General features: G+C 38.0%; 1 protein-coding gene across 1 annotated transcript; it reads left to right on the top strand.

Annotated features, from left to right (window-relative positions):
* The first annotated feature begins 5,398 nt into the window (after nt 1-5,398).
* Nucleotides 5,399-23,843, top strand: LOC119799103 (monoacylglycerol lipase ABHD2-like). The gene is made up of 12 exons (XM_038308845.1): nt 5,399-5,615; nt 7,063-7,140; nt 7,592-7,629; nt 8,087-8,305; nt 11,059-11,234; nt 12,581-12,748; nt 13,195-13,378; nt 15,709-15,801; nt 16,012-16,113; nt 16,211-16,280; nt 16,374-16,458; nt 20,514-23,843. Exons 4-12 carry the CDS (start codon nt 8,094-8,096, stop codon nt 20,720-20,722), a joined length of 1,299 nt encoding a protein of 432 aa, XP_038164773.1. The 5' UTR covers nt 5,399-5,615; nt 7,063-7,140; nt 7,592-7,629; nt 8,087-8,093; the 3' UTR covers nt 20,723-23,843.
* Nucleotides 23,844-24,103: the final 260 nt, after the last annotated feature.

Genomic DNA, 24,103 nt, shown 5'->3' with positions numbered 1-24,103 from the left:
TGGATGAACTGACTGCAATTATTAAGTTTTCAGGTGGCCTTTCTCACTTAAAAACATATTAAAACTACTTTATTCCAACTGATCACAGCAAATATAGCTGCAAGATTTAGATTATTTAGATGAAAAAACACCTGCCAGCCACCGCGCTGAAGAGGAGGAGACGCGCTCAGAGGCTGCTGTTGAATTAAGTTTTCAGGTAGAAAAATAGAGCGGGAGCAAAACTGAGTATGATTGTGCTTTATTCATGTATTTATTACAAAGTATTAATCAAACCCATCAAAGTCATCATCCTCTGTTATCCTCAGCATTCCTCTGAATTAAACAGCTGCGCTAAATCAGACATGCCAGTTTCCCCTTCTTCGCTGTCAGTCACTTTCCGTGCAGCGCAGCTCCTCAGAAATAATGCCGGCTTTTGCAAAAGCTTGAACAACAGAGCCAGCAGACACAGTCCATCTACAATCCATCCGCAAACGGTGGCGTAACTTGCACGGCGCTGCCTTCCACTTATCCTGAAACTGTGGTCTCAGTCTGTCATCCATCGCTCCCACGCCGCTCGCAGCCTTACTGTGAACGGCCGCTCCACACCGATGTCAAGTGGTTGAAGTTCCTTTGTCAGACCCCCGAGATAACGGCGAGCACAGCGTTAATTTGATTCATCTTTTTTTCACATCGGCTGTGAGATGGGCACGCAGCGATGGTGATGCGTGGAAAAAAGCACCTGGTCTCCTCACATACACCTGCCTTTCATCATCTCCTCATTCATCCAGCCTTTTGTTAATATCATATGTCATCAGAGCACTGTCTGTCTCGCTGTCAGATCCCAGATCAGCTTCTCTGATTGGTTGATGCGGCGCGTCCAGCAGCAAAACTTCAATTTTTCCATCTGAGCAGCAGCAGCGCGTTGGCGGTGCGTCAGATGCTTAAACGCTCCCGACGTGCTGCACCAAAACGCGCTGCAGGACCTTTTGCTGCACCTATATGCGCGTCAACCATTGACTTTGCATGTAAACTCGCTGCTTCTGCTGCACCTGCTGGGTCCGGTTCACACCGATGTCGAGCGGTTGAACAGCGAGCACAGCGTTCATTTGTTTCCCCATGTTTTTCACATCAGCTGTGAGATGGGCACGCATGGAGTTACATATTAACAGCGATGGTGAGGGGTGGAAAAAAAACACCTGGTCTCCTTACATTCAGCCACTCTTTCATCATCTCCTCAATGAGGTGGTCTCAAAAGTCGCAGTTACAACACACATAGGGCGCACCGCACCATAGGGCGCACCGCACATTTTGAGGGGAAAAAAGACGTTTAAGTGCGCCTTATAGTCGTGAAAATACGGTAGGTTTATTCTTTATACATGATGTGCATTATTACTTTGTTAGCCAGATTAGACAGAGTAGAAGGCCTTCCTTCACATGGTGGATGTCATTGTGTGTACGGAGGTACACAGGACAGCCTTCGTGTCTTTAAAAATACACAGGATATGGGCACATCTTGGAGCCAGGCTGATAAAGAAGAGCTATGTGTAATCCTGTGGTAAAGAGGCAAGATGCATAAAGGTCAAGGCATGGATGGCGTGTCAGTTTCTGATACGGACAGCTAAGCATCCACCTGATGCAAAACATGGACTCATGGGGTATAAGAAGGAGGAGATGAGTTTGTTTGGGGCTCAATCTTGGCTCAATCTTTGCCCAATCTTTGCCGGACGCTCGCTGACGTTTTTTGAGCCCACAGCTGTGCAAACTCCAAGCAATTTCTCTGTCCTGTAACGACCTGAACTTATAGTCCTTTTTTATATGGTTTTACCCAGTTTGAGTTAAGTGTAGTAAATAACTTGCTCCCAGGAAAAGGGGTTAGGGGTTGTGTATTTGGGCAGACCAGCCTGCAGGCCTCTTAGCTACAGGAGAAATTATTTATGGCCTGGTCAGCCAATATATCCCTTAAATATTTTAAAGAAAAAACAGAAGAATGAGGGAGACGGGAAGGTAAAAATGTTAAAATGAAGAAATGAGAATAGTAGAAAAAGAAGGCTATAGAGAATATACATAGAACATTAACATTAGGTTTACCTGAAGTTTGTATGGTAATCATTTTCATGTAAATAGAGTAAATGGCTCAACAAAAAAACTTTTAATTGAGGTAAGAAACTTTTCCCTCTATTTGTTATCTCAATTAACATTTTCATAAAAACTGTGCATGCAAATTGTTACTATACAGATTGTAGGATAAGCCAATGTAAATGTTATTTCAGTGTGTTATAAATTTATAGGAAATTGCTTTTACACCCACCCTCCAAATAAGAGCCCAAAATCATTAACCGTTACAGATTTTAGTTGTTCTTTTAATTTTATCTCTTTTTCTTCTAACTTGAAATATTAAAGCAATGTGAAATTTAATTCTGCTGAGGGTATAAAGCCATTTGGGCTTCACTTTTAACTATATGTTTACCTCTGTCGCCATCATGTGGACATATTCTTAAAGTTGCAACATTTGTAAATAAAAACCTATAGCCTACTGCCCCCTGAGGGCGCTCACGCCTTTAGAGCCAGTTATTTGCCATTGATTATTTTAATACCAACTTAAATAACATGTCCTTTGATAATGAACAACACCCAAAAATGACTTAAACTTTAACATATTTGATTTAAGTGTGTAAGAGAAAATGAAAAAAAATGGGACCATATTTCTTAGTGGTATCAGTAAACTATGTCTTGCACAAAGTTTTGATCTTTCTGATAGGTTGTGTCATCACCAGGTGTTTTTTTATGAAAAGCTCTGTGTTTACACCTTGAAGCTTTCTCTCTCTGGTTCTTTTTACTGAAAACAGATCACTTGGGACAAACTCTTTAAAAACACTTAATAATGTATATGTATTTAAAAAAACCATGAGTGATGACAACAGATTCTGACAGAAATTGTTATCTTACTCAGATCAGAGAAGTTGCTTGGAGTTACAGAAGGCAGAATGAAGATGATAACTGTATATCTTAACAGAGGAACTGTCCTGAGTAGATAAACTACTGGGGGAAAACATCAGTTCTGACATGCAACAGGCAGGTAATATTAGGGTGTAATGAACTCAAACAACATCAATGATAATTATACTAACAGCGTCAAACCTCTTATGTAAGTGTGCCATGTTGCTCCTAATGCCACAACTACAGACATTTTGTTCCATATTATTAAAGTCGATCCCTTGAAAACAGTAATGTTATTATATTTATATATATATATTGACTGTCTGGTGTCTTCCTATTTTCTCTTTCTTGACTTCCACAATAAATAAGATTTTTGACACTCATCTGACAAAAAATGATCTCTGCCTCAGCAAATTTGACTTCTGATTGAAGTAAAATTAAAACTAATATTTTATGGGAAGGAAAAAATATTTTTAAGTAAAGAGAATGTCCCTATGTCCCAACATAGGGATTTTAGGGTTTTACACTGGCAGTTTAAATTTACAAAGAGCCAGGGTGGAGCCAGTGCTTTTCCATTGAAGCAAAGGACAAAAGAATAAAAAAAAACACAAAAAACTGGAGAAGTGCCCAACATCCAGTATATTAAGTGAGCCACAGCCAAGGTTCCAGACCCCTGATCTGACTGATAAAACCTATGATCCTATGTCAATACAGCTGGAGCTTAAAGCTGACTATAACTGTTCAAGGAAATTATAATGGCTAAAAATTAAATTGGTCCAAGAATCAGTTAGTCTCTTCTATCAGCACACACAGTACCACCATAATAAATTGATACATTTTTATTAATATAAAAATAAGTCATATTTAGAAAATGTGTATTTGCCTAAGTAAATAACATGAGAAATAAATTAGTATATCTGCCCTTAAAATAAGACAATTAGATATTATGCACTTGAAATAGTGTTAAGAATAAACCTTTTTTTTTTCTTTGTGAACTTCACAAAATATGTGGGCTATAATGTAAATAGTACTTGGGATGTGTTAATCGTTGCCTATTGGTTCCGATTGTCAACAATGAGTGGTGAGGTTGCTTGAGGACCCAGATGCAGAGATGAGTGAAGCAGAGATGAGTTCTGACAGGTTTAACAGAAGAACACAGGAAACAGACTTACAAATCCAGAAATCCAACTAAAATTTAAGACAAACCAAAAACCATGGAGACATCAGGGGAAAACGAGCCTGAGGAGCCACGGAGAGACGAGCTGAGTAGACAAGTAAAGCAATGACAAGGAACCGGCACTGAGTGACTGTAGAGGTGGAGTATTTAAGGAGAACAGAACAAAGGATGGACTAATGAGCTGAAAAAGGAGCAGGAGCATGAGGGAATCCAAGGGGAAATAAAACAAGCATAAGGGGGCAACAGAGAGCAACTGAAGAATGCTCGAATATGATGGAAAATAACAAAACATCTGATAACAGAAAACTGAAAACTCACAACAAATGGGAAGAACCATAACACAGATGGGGCGATAATTGGTGGAATATATATATATATATATATATATATATATTTTAAAAACAAGTGATCTTATTCCATTGGCAGCTGGCCCCAGTTGGCTCCTATTTAGAACCGCCAATGGTTTTACTTTATATATATATATATATATATATATATATATATATATATATATATATATATATATATATATATATATATATATATATATATATGAAGATTATCCCTGCCAAACCTTTTTTCCAAAACAAACATAATCCTAGATAGTTATTATAAAATTTAAATATATAATCTTGTATCAGATACCATAAAATTAGATAGTTAAATAGTTTTTATTATTTTAAAAACAAGTAATCTTATTCCATTGGAAACTGGCCCCAGCTGGCCCCTACGGTTTTACGTTTTTTTGTATGTTTGTTCTTTTATAAAGATTATCCCTGCCGGACCTTTTCCCAAAACAAAAATAATCCAAAATAGCTTTATAAAATGTAAATATACAATCTAGTATCAGATACCACCCTACGTTGTTAAATAAAAATAAAATAAATATACAGAAACACTTTACATTATCCAACAGTTTGATACTAGAACCCTAAAATACATTTTGTAGTCGGTTTTAATGTTACATCAATGACGGGAGCTGATTGTTAACGCTATTTCATGCAAATTACACTAGGGTTAAAACTTATGTAACAGCGTCAGAGCTCACGTTCACCGCACGTGCTACATGTGTTGACCGTTTGACAAAAACAGAAGGAAACAAACCCTTAAAAAATAGTTTATCTACTTTGCTGTTTGCAGCAACATGTCTTGCTAAACAAAATACTAGTTAAGCTCAAACAAGATTGACAAAAGTAACATCTGCGTATAAAATTCATCTCTAAAAAGCAGTAACATCCTCCATGTTACGTCATCCGTACCGGTGAACCAATGAAAACGCAGATATGCAAAGCAGCAGATTGTTCTAGGAAGTGGGCTGTCGGAGCTGAGGCGTTTAGTACTTCAGGCTCTGCGTCTAGACCTATATTTTTATGACCTTTTTTTTTTTTCTTTCACCAGAGGGCATGATTCACATCAGACTGCTATGCTTCAAAGACACCATAAGCACTTAAAAAGGCCAGTGGTGGATTAGGAGCCTGTCCCACTCTAAGCAGAGAGGAGTTGCCTCAATCGACCAGCTGAAGTAAGTAAAACCGAGGATGCGTTCTGTTAAATGATGCTGTAGGGACTTAATATATAATTAAAATGATCAATATTTATAGCCGAGATTCGTTGCGCGAATTACTTTTTGAATTAATAACGTTTGCGAAAATATAGCCTAGCTTGAAGTTGCTACTGAAAAAAAAAATACTTGGTGTGGGTGGAAAGCTAACGGTTTTGTTTCTAATTTTTAACCCCCGAGGATATCGGGTGCAGATGCACTTAGACTCGTTTTATTCTTTATTTAACATAAAATAGTTTTGCTGTTTTGTTGGCATATCTCTCTGGGTGTGTCATGGCGATTAACGGGAAACTGCTGGGTGAGCCCCCTTGGAGAGTCGTGACATGGGGAAGAGCTAACCAAAGATTAGCTTCCCTACTACTAACCCAAACTACTTGTTTTACTGTTTTTTTATTTCTACTCTACCCCTTTTCACCAAATTAAATGCTTCTTTAATTTAGATTTTGTTTACTTCTATGCAATTCTTAAATGTGTGATTTATAAATATAATTGTTGTGTTACTTGTTATGTGTAAGAATAGGGAATTCAATCAATGTTAACAAATGAGATATAAAAATATAGATTCCTTTAATATCAGTGTATAATTAATACACTATAACATAAAGCTCATCAGAAGACATGCTCTGATCCAGCCTCTCCTGGCCACCACTGGTTTCTGGTGGTTCCATAGGTCTGACCTTTGTTCTTATGGTGTTGATTACTGTAACATTAAAGGAAAATAAATGTGCTGGAAGGTCTTAGAGAGTTTGATTCTAACAGAAAATGAAGAAATAATGGATAGGATATAAACCCAGTAACTACATCTGTCTAGGGGAAACTCTTAATTTAGAATCCCTTTTTAATAAATGTTAAAAAACAAACTTTTTATTCTGGTTTATCTGCTGATTGATTATCAGAGACAGTCCCGGGGGAATTATTCATACACATTACTGAATTATCGCCATTGAAAATTTGGAAATAAATTTAAACCGTTTCTTAGTGGGGGTTTTCAGTGACGTATGCCAGTGTTATTCAATGAGCTAAATTTGTTTGCTAGTGGTTAATTCTGGTACCACTACTGTCTACATCTGTGTTCTCCTCATAAGTAATGCTTGTTTAAACCCATTAACTGTTAAGAGGTCACACGAGATTCTGTAATTTGGCTTAATATGACGGTGCTTTTCCCAAATATACAAAAATATTTTTGTATATTTTGTATGTGTGTTAAACTCATTTCTTTTATTTTTTAGGAAAGAAACAAGTTATCCCTTTTGGATAAAAACAAAACCTCGTTAATTCAGAGTGCAATGATCTCAATCATAAGCCATGGTTCATGATAGATTATTTTAGTAATTTTGTGCAAAAGGGGGTTATTTCCATTATTGTTGCACTGCAGTCTCTGTTTAATAAAACTTTATTTTGCTCTTAGGTTTCACTGCATCCCTGTGAGCTGAAGAGACGTCTCTTCTTCAAATTTGTTTCAGCTCTGAGACAAATTTCATAGCAGGCAAGTTTGAACACAACTTTAAACACAAGGTTTTCCTTATCGTTTGATTTTATCACCCACTTATTAGTTTACTTACAGCTTGTCTCATAGCGACAGCATGTATAATCTTTCTGTTGAAATTTTAAGTTCCTGATCACTTCTAATTAATCGTAACTTCCTTCTGTGGGCCTTTCCACAGACTTTGCACTTCCTCTGTTTTTTTTGTTCTTTTTTGTGTAACTATCTTGGATGACATTTTTTATTGTTTGATCATTTGAGGTAAAACACATAGAATATTAATGTTAAAGAGTTTTCCCTCTTTGTGCTTTTAAGTTAAGTAGAGCCAGATCCTCTCTTTTTTTTTTTTTTTTTTTTTTTTTTATAAATGCTTGCTTTGTTGCAATATTAATTTAATGGTTGTTGATTAACATATTAAAACAATCATACTTATATGCTCTGTTTTTTCTTGTAGATTTTTTTTCCCTGAAGGGCACGAGAGTTTATATCAAGGTCAGTCAAGATCATTAACACAATTCGATCTGTTTCTTTTCACAATCTTATCTTTAATTGATTAACTAGCAATATCAGACCCTAGGAAAACCTTTACTGACTATGCACAGCAAAAAAGAAAATCTAAATAAGTAATTCTTCCTTACAATAAGTGCATTTTTATCTTGAATTGAGAAGGAAATCGAGGCTCTTTGCCAATGGAACAAGACAATTTACATTTAAACTAAGAAAAATTATTTTAAAAATTAAAAAATAATCTAATTATCTTATTTTGATAGTAAAAAGAATCATTCTATTAGCAATCATCCTATTTATCTACTCAAATTATGAGTAAATAGACTTGATAAAAATTTTTTTTTTTACTTATTTCTAGTTTGTTCTTGCAGTGTGTAAATGATTTTCATTCTGGATTTTCCGCTTGGTTACAAAAAAACAACATACTTTATGTACTTTACAGCCTAATTATGAGTACCCAGTACGAGTCGAACCTGCACACCATCTCCCCTGAGATGCCGGCCATGTTTGACGGCATGAAGCTAGCGGCCGTCGCCACGGTTCTCTACATCATCGTCCGCTGCTTGAATCTTAAGAGTCCCACTGCACCACCGGACCTCACCTACCAGGACACGGCCCTCAACCGCTTCCTGCTCAAGTCCTGCTCTCAGATGACCAAAGAGTGAGTTTCCTCCCTTTTGTGTTGCGTTTCCAGGGAAACTGTGTTACTTTTTTGGCCATCTGTTGCTGTGGTGTAGGTAGCAGGTACCGTCATCAGTGTCACTGGGCATGCTGCCGGTGTGTATCGGAGATGTTAAACATTAGGCTGTATTTTGGGGCTTTTTCTTTTAGTAGGCTGGGTTTATGAAAAGACAGGATTTACATTTATGACCAAGTAAGTGAACCTGATGCAAAGCAGATCGTCGTAGGTAGAAATATTTCTGCTCTTCCAGCATCGGCTCAGACCCATAATTTATGAAGGGCTCTGCATTCCTTTTTTTCCTAATAAACCAATATTCCTCTTCTTAAATTATTTCACTGTATACATCTGTCTGCGCTCATAAATCTCAATAACAACTTTTGCATCAACCAGGGGATTCGCTTAAAGCACACAGTCCTATCTGCTTATATAACCCACTGTTACTCAGCCCTTTGCTGTTCTGCTGCCGTGTCACTGAGTCATAAGGCATCAGTGGTGTTTACACTTGTGTCCAATGTGTTATGGTTACCTCCTGAATGGCCATAGATTCTGCTTAAAATGCAGAGACTAGATTCTTCATAAAGCAGGTTTGCTGAAATCCTGCAACATCTCCTTCTGCCTTGTGCTACGAAGTCACGTTACTACCTCATAATGACTGCCTTTGTTGTTGCATAACAGATCGATCCCCCAGAGAGAGGAAAGAAGGGGTGATGCAAGGTTAACATTCATTAGGCCCCGTTTGAGAATATCTGCTCTGGGTTTATGCCGGATATACACAACAGGAAGGAGTATTTCTAGCTGCTGCTCTTGCCTTTTATCCTGATGACTTTTAGAAGTATATGATCTCAAGGGTTAGATAAAGATTTTGGAGATTTTTTTGTGTTGATATAAGAGCAGAAGGTGCTGCCAAAAGCAGAGAAAAGTATACCAACATATTATTGAGATGCATATACATCATAAGATTGTCAGAGGAAATATATTTCATACATTTGACCATATAGTTGTCATTAGTGTTAGCAAAAGGCTGCTAGAATGAAGTATTAAGCAGGCTATAATATTTCAAGTGATGTTAATTAATGCTTTCCATCCCTTAAATAATTGATTTGGCTCGTTGGATAGACTTTCCCTGCCCTTGATGCCCATGCCTGATATACTGTAGATTTAAACTAGCCTGAAGTCCTTAGACTAATGAAGAGTTTAGGTGAAATCATGACATAAGCCAAGAGAAAACTGTTAAACACATCATCATCAGTAAAGCAAAGATATACAACAAAATAGTGCATGCTTTTTTGTCTATCTTCCCTTTTAATATTAACGAAGATAAAATCTTTCATTGTTTTCAGTTCCACTAACAAGCCTGGGTTGTTTCTGTTTGATTTTTCTTTGTTTGCATTCTATCAAATAAGGGAAGTTTGCCTTTTACTTCTCAGCTTCACATGTTCGTCTCCTAAAATCACGCTGACACATCTGGTTCCCCTTTACTGTTACCTAATAGCGGTGAAGGACAGCGGCCCGTTCGCTGTGTGTGATAGTGACGTTGACAGTTCTAGAAGATGCACTCAGCAGAACCGGCTAGGTCAGTGTGTTCCTCCCAGGGTCTTTTTGACAAAAACACAACTATAGTGATTGATTAAAATAGTTTCAATAAAAAATGGTTTAGATTAGTATATCAACACTGTGTCATTGATTTTTTTCAGATTGGAAAAGGAGTAATCTCTACTAATCCTTTACATCTCCCTGTCCACATGAGGACAAATAAGGTAGTCAGTACGTAGTCTGGCTAAGAACCTTCCGGAAAGTGAAGATAATCTTTGTCTACAGCTGCAGTGCATGGTGTCAGTAATCACATTATCACCAGACGGGAGTGGTGCTGTTTTTGACAGTCCTCTTATGCAATATCTTTTCTCGGTCTGGGTATTGTGACAGTCGGAGATGAACAAGAACAAGGTTAAAGGGCTTGTGTAACTGCTGATCTGATCGAACCCTCCACACGGTGCACCTGCCTGCTGTACCTGAGTTATGTGGGATGTGCTGTTGTCATATTAACCTGAGAGCAGCACACGCTTTACCTGCACTGTGATGCTCTATGCCTCTCAGATGGCCAATTCCTTTCTGCTCTGTTCCTCATGGACATTTTCTGCTATGATGACCAATTTAATGAGCACAAAACACTCTCAGTTAATGAATCACCTGCACTTTTTGTTTCCAGATGTAGATAAGTTGGCTATTAACATTTGAGACTCTAGTCTTGGATCTTGATATAGGTAGATCTTCCACATTACAAAATCATATAACACATAATTTATTTTGTTATCAAGCAAATTATCAAAGCAAATTAATTTCACCCAGAAAGGGTCAGAGAGGATGATAGACATCTACTGCAGCTAGAGTCCATGCCTATCTGCCTAATTTATTGTGATGTATGGTTAAGGTACAAGTTTACTTTTAAAGTTCCAATAAGGTGATAAAGCAGGAAATGCTGAAAGAAGTATTACATAAGCCTTTCAGTCCTACTGTTACACCTGCAGAGGCATCAGTGTTTTTTCCCAGCTTACATACCAAGCACAACCTAGCATAACATAGCAACAGACTAACATGAAACATGATTGGTTTCCATGGCTGTCTTTAAGACTCTACTAAAGGGGGAAAAATGACTCTATGTATGATGTTTTATTGCTACCAGCTGTTGGGAGACTCGTATGTCCATATCAGACTAAGCAGGGTTTATTTTCCAGGTACGTTCCGCCATTACTGTGGGGTAAGAGCGGCCACCTCCAAACAGCGCTGTATGGTAAACTGGGACGGGTAAGCTCACCTCACCCCTGTGGAATCAGGAAGTATTTACCCATGCATGATGGAGCCACCGCAACCTTTGACCTCTTTGAGCCACTGGGGGACCATCAAACAGGAGGTGATGCATTTTATCAACATCTGATTAAATTAACTAGTATTCTTAGGCTTTTCATGAATAATTAGAAAGAAAAATTAGGTGATCTCCTGAACCTTTGGTGATTTTTCTCTGATAACTGTACATGCTCCATAATTTTCTTTCAACACTGATAATTAGATTGTAAAGCGCAGTAATGATCTTGTCATTTGATTGCTGTACCCACCCTTTTAACAACCAAAGCATTGGTAATACACTGGGAACCTTTGAATGTAATAAATAGCAATAATAATCTTAAACCAACCCTTGTAGCTGCGGTTCAGAGGCGATCCTCAGAGTTTGTACCGCTCTTCATATTGAGCTGGCTCAGCTCATTCACACTGATCAGATGGAAAGAGTGAATGGTTCTCCTGAGGTCCAGCTTTAGCAGCTCCTATTTGACCTTTCTCTGCTTTATTATTAAGAAACCTCAGTTTATAGAAAACACTTTACTCAGATTCCACTTTATTTTTATCTTGGGTCCGCACCCTTTTTCCTGCACCAGCAATGTTTGACTGTAAATTAGCAGAAATCACTGGTTGTGTTCTAATCAATCACCTACTTTTTGTTGATTATTTTTAGTTTTTTCTTAGCTGATAGTGGCATATAATGAAAGACAAAAGCTGATGTTTATAAACTGTAATCATATCTGTTGAAACTGTAATTCTACTGCTGCTACTTCTGTCTAGTACATGCCACACCTTTTGAGTGTTTGTCCATCCTGGACGAAGGAGCGCTCCTGCACTGATCTTCCTGAGGTTTACCCGATTTTGTTGTTCCTCCTTAATTACATAGATAGAGGGTGCCAAGAGGGGTCAAAGACTTTCCTTCAAAAGATATTTTACAGATACGTTACAAAAAAAAATAAAAAATCTGGAAGCTACAGCATAATTAAGTGAATAACATACAAGCTGTGCCTAAGAAGAAGAAATAAGTGAGAAAATCTTGGCGTGTGATGTTTTGCCAGAACCTACACATCCGAAATAGATTTTTGCAGCAGTTATTCTTTTTTGAGTGTTATTGATCTTAAGGTTACATATCATTGGATGCTTATTTATGAGGACCTTGTTAATGATGAATCCTTTCTAACACGTCACCTTTGATCTCTCATAATCTTTTAAGACATTTGAAAAAATATCTTGTTCTTCTTGTAGTCTAGATGTTTTTTGATAAACTGTGTATTTGACAAACCAACAGCCCAATCCTTTATTTGGACTGGCTGCAGAGTTTTGCTTTGTTCGTTTACATTTATGACTCTTCCCCCTTATCGTTGCTTGCATTTCTCTCACGTGCACATGTTTCTCTTGGACCTGTTTACCTGTATTCAACAGATGAGATCACCATGGTGATATGTCCTGGTATCGGTAACCATAGCGAGAAGCATTACATCCGGACCTTTGTAGATTATGCCCAGAAGGAGGGCTACAGGTGCGCTGTGCTGAACCATCTGGGCGCTCTTCCCAACATCGAGCTTACCTCTCCACGCATGTTTACTTATGGTAAGAGCTTCCTGATTTCTGCTTATTCATGCTGTTAGACTCTGAGAGGGATTCATATATTTAAAACATGAAAAAAAGATGTATTTTTTCTCCAGTCTCACCACTTTTTGCTCTTTTTGCTTCTCTTTTAGTTGAGTTATTTCTGTGGCCAAGTAATTAAATTCAGAAAAACTAAAACAGAGCTAGGCCATTATTAGTCCTTTCTAATGTTACAAATTGGTTCTGATTTAGTAATATGCCACACACATGCACATACACCTGAAAGATCTTTGCAGTATGTGAAGCAATAAAATAATCTCTGCAAGTAAAGAAATACAAATAAGGTAAAGAGATCTTATAGAAATGTAAGTGTGGCAAGAACTGCTGAGCAGGAAATATTGTGGTTCACTGTTGAAGTGGGGTTATTTTTTATTGATCAGTAACTTTATTGTCACTTTTTTTTCCAGGGTGCACTTGGGAATTTGCATCAATGGTTGGCTACATTAAGAGGACCTACCCTAAAACCCAGCTGATTGTCGTGGGCTTCAGTCTGGGTGGAAACATCGTTTGCAAATTCCTGGGCGAGAGCAGAGCCAACCAGGAGCGAGTGCTGTGCTGCGTAAGCGTCTGCCAGGGTTACAGTGCTCTCAGGTGGGTTTTAGTCCCCTTATTTCCTTATTTGTAGAGTTATATCATCAGACATGTTTTAGCACTTCTACATTTCTTGGCTCAGAATAAGGCAATAATGATTGAACCGCATTCACATGTGGTTATATAATGCTAGCTACAGTCTGTCAAATGTCTTGCCATCACTGGTGCAGGTTTATTTTGACATGCTTCTATATTTGGAGAAACTTTTAGTGGCTGTCCATTCAGACCAATTAATAACCACAGAACCGGAAGAGTTTATGCTTCAGTTTCAGCTGCTTGTAGTGCAGATTAGTTTTATGTTAGCTCAGGCACTCAGAGTATAAATCAAAGATGATGGGTTTCTCTGTTGAGTTTCCTGTACCATCTTAACTATTATAAGATTTACATTTTCCAATGTGTGGGGAAAATAATGCTTCATGGAAAATCTACTTCATTTCCAATTCCTGTCAGCTCATTCTAGTTTACAAAATCCAAGCTGTTCCTAAATCTCTGGCACAGATAACACTGGTGGTACCTGGGTCCCATTTAGTGATACACTGGTATCTAACAACCAATCATAAGAAAAATACAAAGTGAAATGAAAACGTTTGAATCATTTAATTACATTAATGTTTGTTGTAAACAATGACTAGGGTAAAGAGGGGTGGATTTAAAGCTGCAGTTTGTAACATTGAGAAGAGAGCAGATTTCGACTGAAAATTTGAAGAAAAACAGGTTTCACGCCACTCCCCCACCCTCTCTGCTTCACTCATGCCCCACCTCTAAGCTCCACCCCTCTAACAGCATCTGCGCGGCTACCGCATGCGACCAGAAGGGGGGGGGGGAATTCAGCGTGTGTGAGCTGTGATTGACACTCCATCAGACGCTCCTCTAGCTGTTATTAGTTGTTTTGACTCGTCCCGAATTATTCTTTCCAGATTGAAATACAGGCAGTAGGCGGTACCAATTGAAGCAGTTTTTTTCACAGGTTACATATCACATGTACTGCTGTCTGGGCATAGGGAAAGTTTTAGCCAATATGACAAAAAAGTGATTTTTAAAAACGTACAGACTTCAGCTTTAACCAAGAACCAAAGCTAGTGGCTACTTACTGACGCAGAGATCTGGAAAATTACATCACACCCACTTCAACCTAGTTGAACTCCATGTTCAGTAGTAGTCGTGGGTTTTCAGCACAAAGTATTAGAAAAAGATTTAATCTGATACGAAGTAATAGACTATGGTAAGAAATGAAAGTAGAGCTTTACTCCAGCTTTTGTTGTGTTTGAAAGAGGCAGCAGCCATATTGGATTTTTAGGCTGTGGTTAGTTAGGAAGATGAAGGTTTTATAACCATGAATACTGACTTAAGGGATCTGTTTTTTTTTTCTTATACTTTTTAACTAAAAATACTATGTTCCTCTTTGTTAGCTAAAATGTTGGTAGTTGTTTTAAAATATTCTAAGCGTAAAATATCTTAAAAGAAGCTGGAGAGTCATTAGACCTGTTGTGTATATATATTAAATTTACAGAAGGAGAGAGAATCCAATTTTGGTATAAGATGGATTAAAAAATTGACAGTGAAGGTTGTGTCTTACCCCCACGTTAATCCTACATTTTAATGTTATGAAAACAGCTTCGATAATGTGTGTATTTTTACTAAAATGATTCATACCTTAGAATAATTATATAGATTATCCATGTATTGAAAATTATCAAATAATTAAACTATGTTGATAAGCCTTAACTACCATTAGGTTTTTTACCTTTCATCTTCTATCTTTTATACATGTTAAGGAAAGCTCTGTGTGTTAGATCATCTACATGAACTGTATGTAAATATGATTTGATGTAAAAAAAAAAAAAGAAAACGATTACATGTTTGTGTCAAAGGTGATTGAGAGATTAATTGAGTTGAGGAAAGTTGAGTCTGGTTTTTATTTTTGTTACGAGCAGCAAAATGACTCGAATACAAGTCCGAGTAGTGCCATCTCACTGCGGAGCTGAGTCTAAAGTGGTTTTTTGAGAAGTACAGTGTGAGCAGGTAGATCGCATCAGAGCGCCGTGCCGCACAGTGAGAGAACATGCATCGTGAGCTGTACAGTGCGAGTTGTAGCTGCCTGCAACCATTGAAAAAATTGCACTGTATGACCGGCTTAAGCTTAACAAGTTAAGACTTTAGAAAAGAAAATTGTTCTCCAAGATTATTTTATTTAAATCTATTCCTGTGTTTCATTTTGATGCCATTGCTCCTTTCAAACCATGTCTTTTATTGTTCTGTAAATTTAAATTTAAGAATTGGGCGTGTTTTTTGCAAAGCTAACACCTTGCAAATTAATCTCTACCTTTTAGGGCTCAGGAAACATTCCTACAGTGGGATCAGTTCAGACGCTTCTATAATTTCCTAATGGCAGACAACATGAAGAAGATCATCCTCTCACACAGGTATAGCACCTGCAATTCATAACAGAATTAAGTTTAACTTTGCAGTAGAAGCAATGCTTCCGTTACCACCTCGTCTGTAGTTTGAACTGCTAATTCCTTGTTTTGTTTTGTTTCTCTGTGGAGGTCATTGACAGTTGAAGTGTTGCTGCTTGTATCAGAAATAATTTAACCCGATTTAAATCCAAACTCATTTCCACCTGTGTGCAACAGGCACAGTCTTTTTGGGGAAAGCTCACCAAAAAAATTTGATGCAGATCTCAGCCGGCTGTACACAGCAACATCCCTCATGCAGATCGACGACAACATCATGAGGTACGTAAAACGGTTCAGGACCTGTTGATTCCCATGCAAGAAATATGTGATGCTGATTGGTGTGTAATGGTGTATTTTTCTTTTCACATTTCAACAGAAAATTTCATGGCTACAGCTCTCTCAAAGAGTACTATGAGAAGGAGAGCTGTGTACATTATATCCACAATGTAAGAAGAGCTCCAGCAATCTTGTGTTATTTTCTCCTCTTTCTGTTTTCATATTTGTGTTTCATGCATAGAAATCTGTGCTCTAACCTGCAGGTGGATGTGCCACTGCTCCTGGTAAACTCTGCAGACGACCCTCTGGTTCATGACTCATTGCTTGCTATCCCTCGCACGTTAGCAGGTATTTATCACCCAGCATTTTTTACCCAAAACCATAGAGAATCATGCAATTTAGCTAATTTCATGAATTAGGATGATTTAAGAAAAAAATAAATTCTTAGTTTTTTTTAACCATAATTATATTTAATTGCATGTTTTTTGTTTGACCCAGGTGTGTCTTAAAATGATGCAATCGTCTGAACCCATTTACTCCTGGCCCGCTTTGAGCAAATATGTTGAAAGACTGCTCCTAACTTTGCTGTGAATCAGCATATTGCACAAAGTCTGTTACAAAATGTCTAAAACTATTCTGATATGAAATGATGATCTGGTGAAACCACCGGATATTCTAATATTGTTTGACACAAGTTAAGCAGGTTTTTGAGCAAAAGTTTTTAAAATGTTTAATTTAAATCAAACTACTAAAATATTTCAAACCTCTCATGAATAGTTTGAATAGAACTTTTTTTTGGAACCTGTGCAAATGATTGAATTCCAGTGTTCACTCTCTTTAGCATATGAAAGTATGTGAAGTCCAGAAGCCAAATGTGTTGGCTGCTTCTGAAGTCATTTGTGGAAGAATGGGTTCCAGACTAGTATCATGATAGAATCCCACCTGTGCAATTAGTGAAATTAACTCACTGCTCATATAATCTGTGGCCAAGACACTGAATCCAATAAAGTGTGACAAATGAGGTGAACAACACTGGATGAAGAAGTATAAAACAGGCTGATTGATTACCATTAATGTTCTCTAGAGTTACAATCCATCTTTCAAGTTTTGATGAAACAGTTGAACAATTACTCATTGTTCAGAGTAAAAAAGTAACAAGGTTCGTTTGGAAATGGATGAGCGTTTTTGATGGGGAAGAACTTGACTGACCTGTCTCTGTTGGATTGTGTCCACCTTAACCCTATTTAACAGGAGAGTTAAAGCCAATATGCCTCCAAACATTAGACTGAGACATTTCTTTATCTACAGGGTTTAAAATTCATATACTTTATTTGTTTAAAACTCAAGATCCAAATAAAAAACATTGAAAGCAAAAGCGTACATGATAACACACAAAACAGCACAAATACATGCAGTCATCAAAAATGGCTATACAAAATTCAATGTGATGTGTTTGTAATGGCAGAAAGTAAACATTTCTGCCAATGATATGTAGTTAAAACACTGCAAAGCCCTGCACAAGTCCTTATTAATAAGTTAGCTTTTGATGACTGAAAAGGTCTTAGTTAAGTTGCCATGTCATATTATGATTTAAAATTAATCATTTTTAATTGTTTTTGTTATATATATTTAAGATGCGAGTCTTGGCCTACAGTTGCAGAATATATTGCAGATAGAAATAGATATGTCGTTCTCATTCGAATGACTGACTCTGGCAATGTGGAAAATTATTGTTACAGTTCATTATGTTTAGGCAATTATTTTCATTTAGAAATCCAAATGAAAGGCTGCTATGTGTTCTTATAGTAGACTTGTGGCTTGTTTGGGTTGTTCTCACGGGTAAACCGAAGCCATCCTATGGTAAACGCCACAGAAGTCACAAAGCGTGACATAATTTAGTTGAACTGTGTTAAATAATCACAGTGTGTTTGTCCTGTTTGGCTGAATGTTGGTAATGAATCCTTCTTAGAGAAAAACCTCCAGCTCTACATTTCTTGGTAGGGCAGGGTGTAGCACACATTCTGAGTAATGTTTTCTGGTTTGAAGTTATTCTTAAAGTAAAGACTGACTGGCTGTACTTTCCACCAGTTCAGTGCTATATTTAACATTACTGACTGCTTGATTGTTTTGGAAAAGGAATAAGGAATATTCCCCATGCAGGCGTCCTGACATAGACTCCTGCTGTCATTGTGAGATCAGTTGCTCTTCAAACTCCCAGACTAAGAGATAATCTGCCCTTTGACCATGGATGTGGAACTGACTGACTCAGAGCTACCAGGAAGAGGTTGGACAGAAATACTACTGCTCTGTTGATGCCACAATCCTCTGGGGTTAAAAATCTTTGATAGCAGTTGAAGTAAACAGGATTCTAATTAGTCTCCAAGGAATACTTAATGTGTCCTGTTCAGCTAAGGTCTTGTAATGAAGGGAATTTAGTGCAAATAAATTGCCTAAATGCACAGCTCTTGTTTTTTTCGAATGTGAGCTGTTCTGCACAGCATGTTGTTCCCAGCTGTCATGTAGTGCCTTCTGGGCCGCTGTCAAGGCTCTAGCCCCCCCCCCCCCCCCCTTCTGTGTGCGTGGTCGCTCAGTATCTGTCATGTTGAGTGGCGAAAGCCCAGCATATCTGAATCGCTTTTCCGGATACCCCACTAACCCACATAGGATGCGGAGAATGACCTACAACCGGGTTGGTATTTCTATATTTTTATTTCCTATTTGATGCATTACTGCAGCAAATTGGAAGAGACTAATGGTTGTGTTAAAGTGTAGAGGTGGCTTTTTTCTAATCATATGTCAAATTAGAAAGACCAGACCTGTAGTAAAACAGATCAAGCAATCTGTGGCAGGTCCCTTAGCCTCTTACACCCTAAGGGGGTATAAATAAATTTCTGCCTGACAAAAACACACAAAAGTAAATAACTTATAGCCTCAAAGCTATTAGATTTAAGAAGAAACTTTTGGTACGTCTGTAAAGGTAGGATGTCATAGAATGGTTTTCTGGTGTCAGCACCATTGTAGCTTTGACCCTGCCTGAAATATTAGGGACAAAATACAAAATATTTTGCATTTTTTTGAACCTCGCCAAAATTTTCTTTGAAATAAACATTGCAAAACACTACCAAAATATTATTTATAGCACAAAAAAGTAGTACAGACTTTCAAATCTAAATGTTGTGTAAAAATATACCAAATTTGGACTCAATCAGATGAATCATATTTATTTTAGAATGGTATTAGTGAGAAATATTAGGCGGAGATTTTGGCACATTTATCCATAAATGTCACCAAACTGTGCCAAATATGTTTTTTACATCAATACTGGGGGTTTGTTAAAATTACAAGGTCATGTAGCAGCTGGACCCGTCGGTGGGTCCGTAGGGTTCTAGGGGTTAGGGGGAAATCAAAAGTGCAGCCTGTCATCAATATCTGCATCATTTGCGTCAAACTGTGAGCATAGCAGGAATAAACCTGGTGAATTCAGATTTACTGCTACTGCATGATAAACCACACATATTATCTGTCTTATTTAATTACAAAGGTGACCTTTATCTTTGTTTACAATTTCTCCACTTCTATAAAATGTAATAATTGTGCTGTTGCCAAGCAGTGATGCTGAAACTGGGTGTTTGTTTTCAATTACAGTTTTTGTTACAAGCAGTCATTTTAAATCCCTCCATATGATGCCGGTTTGTTAGGTGGAGCTATTGCCCTTAAAAATCAGGTTTCTCTTGCTGGCTTGATGAATCACTGTATAAAAAATTATTTCATGAACTCAAAGACATGGACTCTACTTTCATTTGTTTTGTCTTGTTTAAAATATTTTTTAATGCCTGAGTTCATGATTCCAGATGTAATGTCATCATTCTTAGGGTTATTCAGCAGCTTTCTGCTTTGCCTTAGCCTGCCTACATACCTGGGGTAATTTTGTAATTCTTGATTTAAGTCAAGGAGGCAAGTATAATTGTGAGCTATGACTCTGACAAAGAAAAAGCTGGAGAAAAAAAAAAGAAGACATATCTGCTTTAAAATATCCGTTTGTTAATTTGCATAGTCAAACCGTTTTATTTGCTGCCGAATGTCTCCAATAAATTCTGTGGAATTATATAAAACACTGTGCTTTAAAAAAATCAACATACCTCGGCACAACCAGCATGAAGGAAAGCAACACTGACCTTTTGTTTTATAAAATATGGAACAGAATGGGTGTGTCCAAGCAGTTAATGCTGTACTGAGGCAACCAAATAATCCATGGGTTGAACCAGACAGCCTGTGGGACCTGTTAGTCAAGGCCAATCTGTTTGAGCTACCTGATTTTCAAAAAATGGCCAGAAGGAAAATACTGCAGTGGTTGTTCTAGATGATAATCTGTGTTATTCTCCTTGTTCCCCTTCGTCCACCAGCAAAGAAACCTAACGTGATCTTCGCCCTGACGCTTCACGGAGGCCACCTGGGCTTCTTCGAAGGGGATGTACTCTTCCCTCAGCCCCTCACCTGGATGGACAAAGTAATTGTGGGTTACGCCAATGCCATGTGCCAGTGGGAGAAACAGAAACCGCCCTGCCAAAGTGCCCACCTCACCGGGAGCTCCTGCTTCGAGGCGAAAGCCTAAACCTCTGTATCTTCCCTCTTTCCTTCTCCTCATTTTTACATCTCACACTTTCCAGCACCGCTGTTCCAACATGGCGTCGAGGAGACACTTTAAACTGCTCTTGTTCTCTGCCTTCTCCTCTGGTGCTAATCACCACTTCCAAAACACACACATGCCTTTTAGCCCCATTTGTAAACCCCTGTTCCTGATCCCATCACCTTACAGGGTGTGGACTGCAGAGTAGAAATTAACTGCCTTCACCTCAGCGCTGGAACATTCGGTCATCTAAAACGCAGCGGCGCTCGGTTAATGGATGAACTGACCAAATACGACCCAAAATGAAATAAAGCTAATTTTAGATGGGGAAGGAAATGGCAGTATGACTTTTTACCAGAGAAAGAAGCACACAAGGTGTCACAGAAGGCGAGGTCAGAGCGACTGTCGGTGCCCGTTTACTGCACCTATAAGACGCTCACTGCTTATCACCGCCAAGCCCATAGAGCCTAGTCTGCTGTATTTGTAGTACGTCTGTACGTATGTCTATGACATGTTGAGAGTACATCTGTGTGTGTCTGTGTCCCCCACAACAGGACCTGTGGTCCCTGTTTAGCAAATCCTCCTTTTGGATGAACTGCTGCTGTGTCGTACTGTAGAAAAAGTATTACCCTACGGTTCTCCTGCATTATTTGCATCTCATAACATCCTCCTGGTGCCTACGTTTGTTGTTTAGAAATGTGACTTTTGCGTTTTCAGAGCCAACAGGCCTGGGAGCTAACCAGATATTGCTGATAACCCACATTCCCACAAGCTACCACTTTGATTCAGTGCACTTTAATCCCCTTATGCCACACTGTTTTACGTTCACTTGCTAGCAGAAGCGCGAGTATTGCGATTAGTAACTATTTAGCTGTCCTTTTAACATACGGAGATTTAAAAGGAGCAGGGATGATAACAAAATGTTAGATGAATCAGATGTTCCCCCAACTGTCTTTGAGCCCTCTTACTTTCTTCTACCTTTGATCAGCTGTAGGTTCAGATAAGCAGTCTGATAAATTCCCCCCGATTAAGACCAAACCCCTCCCACTCAGGCTCGGCCCTACTCATTTGGAGCAAACATCAAAACACCAATGTAGAAATGAAAAAACAAACAATGCAATGCTGTTGAAGGGTGAATCAAAAGGGCTGAAGGTTTATTTTCTTCTGTGAGCTGTGAGGTTTGGTGAGTAGGAGGGCTGAAGAGACCAAAGCTGAACCAAACCTTTATCATCGTGAATTTGTTTGTCAGATACCTGTAATTGTCCTGTATGTATATTTAGATGGAGGATGCTGCATGCTAGAAGGAAAATGGCTTACCTTTATTGGGAGTATTTATTTTTTTCTGTCAGCCGATGATTTTAACTGCTTCTTGTATTTACGTTTTTCCACCGAGTGTTATAATGTTTTGGTGTCACCGCAGCATGGTGTCAAAATCAAACTGTAAAGCTGAGACTCGTGGACCTGTCAGAACAAACCGTGTTCCAAGGGCTTAAGGAGCTTCTATCCAGACAAGAAAGCTGTGGTTGAAAAGCTGCTGCTGAGCACTGTGATGATGAGACACATGGGTGGTTGGAAATGATGAAGGAATTGACAACAGTGCCTTTTGTTGGGCTGCATAAGCCAGTGTTCCTCTTTTAATACCTGGTTGGTAGTATTTGTTTGTGCCGTAAGAATCCAAAGCGATCCATGCCAAACGTAGTTGTATTTACTCATGGAAACTAATGGAGCAGCTAGAGTAACTTATTTTAACTTATAAAAGGATTTTTGTATCTTGAGCCTGTAACATTTTTATTGACTGTAGACATAGTGGCCTTAGTTTAGTTTTTATTATTATTATTGCTTTAATAATCTTGACTCAAATCTGCTGTTGATAAGCTTAAAGATCACCTGTAAGCTTCACACATCTCCAGGAAGTCTGTCCAGAACAGATACTATGAGAACCAGGTATTAATCTCATCACTATGAGAATTGGACCTGACATTCTCTCATTTAACTCAGGGCTTCTGCCAACACTGAACACAATCCCTGTGTTTTTTTTTTGTTTTTGTTTTTTAATGTAATCTCCTCACTTGTTTAATTTACTGAGGGGAATACTGAGCTGGCTTGATCAGAATCAAGCCAGATCAGTACAAACACACAGTATTGTTACTCTTTCTAAAGTGTGCACTGTCCCAGTGCTCACTCTTTGCCTCTAATGGCACTGTTGCCATCTGCTGTCAGGGAGATTTTACTACAACTCCCAGTCTTTCATAGCAGTCGTCTTCTCATCCACCCACAGTCTTGTTGCATAGTTTCACTCGTCCGCGGCTGTCGTTCCTTATTAATCCGACGTGGTTAGGGGTTCTTTAGATTTTTCCGAAGGATCATCGATGACACCAGCAATAGACACATTTCTGCACTAACAGCTGTTTGTAAGACTTTGCCTATCCCTGATTTTGTGGAAAAATGCAGGCTTGGATTTATTCTGAACATTTTGTGTGTATCATTTGAACTTGTTTTGTACTTCTCTTTTTGTCTTTTTTGTGTGTATTATTTGCTTGTGCAAATGCAGCAGAGTGCATTTTGGGTATATGGGAGAATACTGTCTCGTTTGAGCAGCTCTGATCAGCAACAATCAAAATTTTGACAAGTGGGATATATGTCGGACTTATTTTTTTATTTTTATTTTTTTCTTTAAGGGACCAGAAATGGAAACCAATCAGGGGAATAACCTATTTTTTTAACAGATTTAAAAAGAGGGGGATATATATTAGACCAAACCATTTGTGCACATTGAGATTCTTCTCTCAGTTGAAGAATCTAAAAAGTTGTTTCACTGTTCTGGTATAAGAATGTGATCCTATGTATGTATCCTAAAAGTGCTTTAGGCATCAGGATTTTTTGCTCATATTTACTTGCTTGGAAACAAATGATCTTCAGCTGGTTTAGATATAATTATATGAAAACATAAAGATGCGCCATGCTGGAAAGATGGTTTCTTATTGTTCGGTTTCTAGAAATAAAATCTAGTCTGGTTTCAGCCCAAAACGTATACTTTGGAGCGTACAGGTAACATTTTACAGCTTTAATTTTGTTTACATTTTTTTTTTTTTTTTATGATTTAAGAGTGGTTACAGCTTGAAGGGACCTGCACAGTCACACAACATGATGTACTCTAATACCAAACACTGGGTATTCTGTTTTCTTTTTTTTTTTTTTAAGGGAAACCAGTGGTGTGTGCGTGTTTGAATTAATTGTGTGAGGATACATGGTTACTGTGTTATTAAATAAATTATTTTCTCAAATGAAGAAAAAAAGCTTCGCCTTTCATTTAGTATCTCATTTTATTTTAACATTCTTGTTAACGGTAAAAATAAACCAACATCC

The sequence above is a fragment of the Cyprinodon tularosa genome, unplaced genomic scaffold, assembly GCF_016077235.1.
Source record: "Cyprinodon tularosa strain WSP-4 unplaced genomic scaffold, ASM1607723v1 ctg649, whole genome shotgun sequence".
Lineage (NCBI taxonomy): Eukaryota > Metazoa > Chordata > Actinopteri > Cyprinodontiformes > Cyprinodontidae > Cyprinodon > Cyprinodon tularosa.
This window is presented reverse-complemented; position numbering and strand designations above follow the sequence as displayed.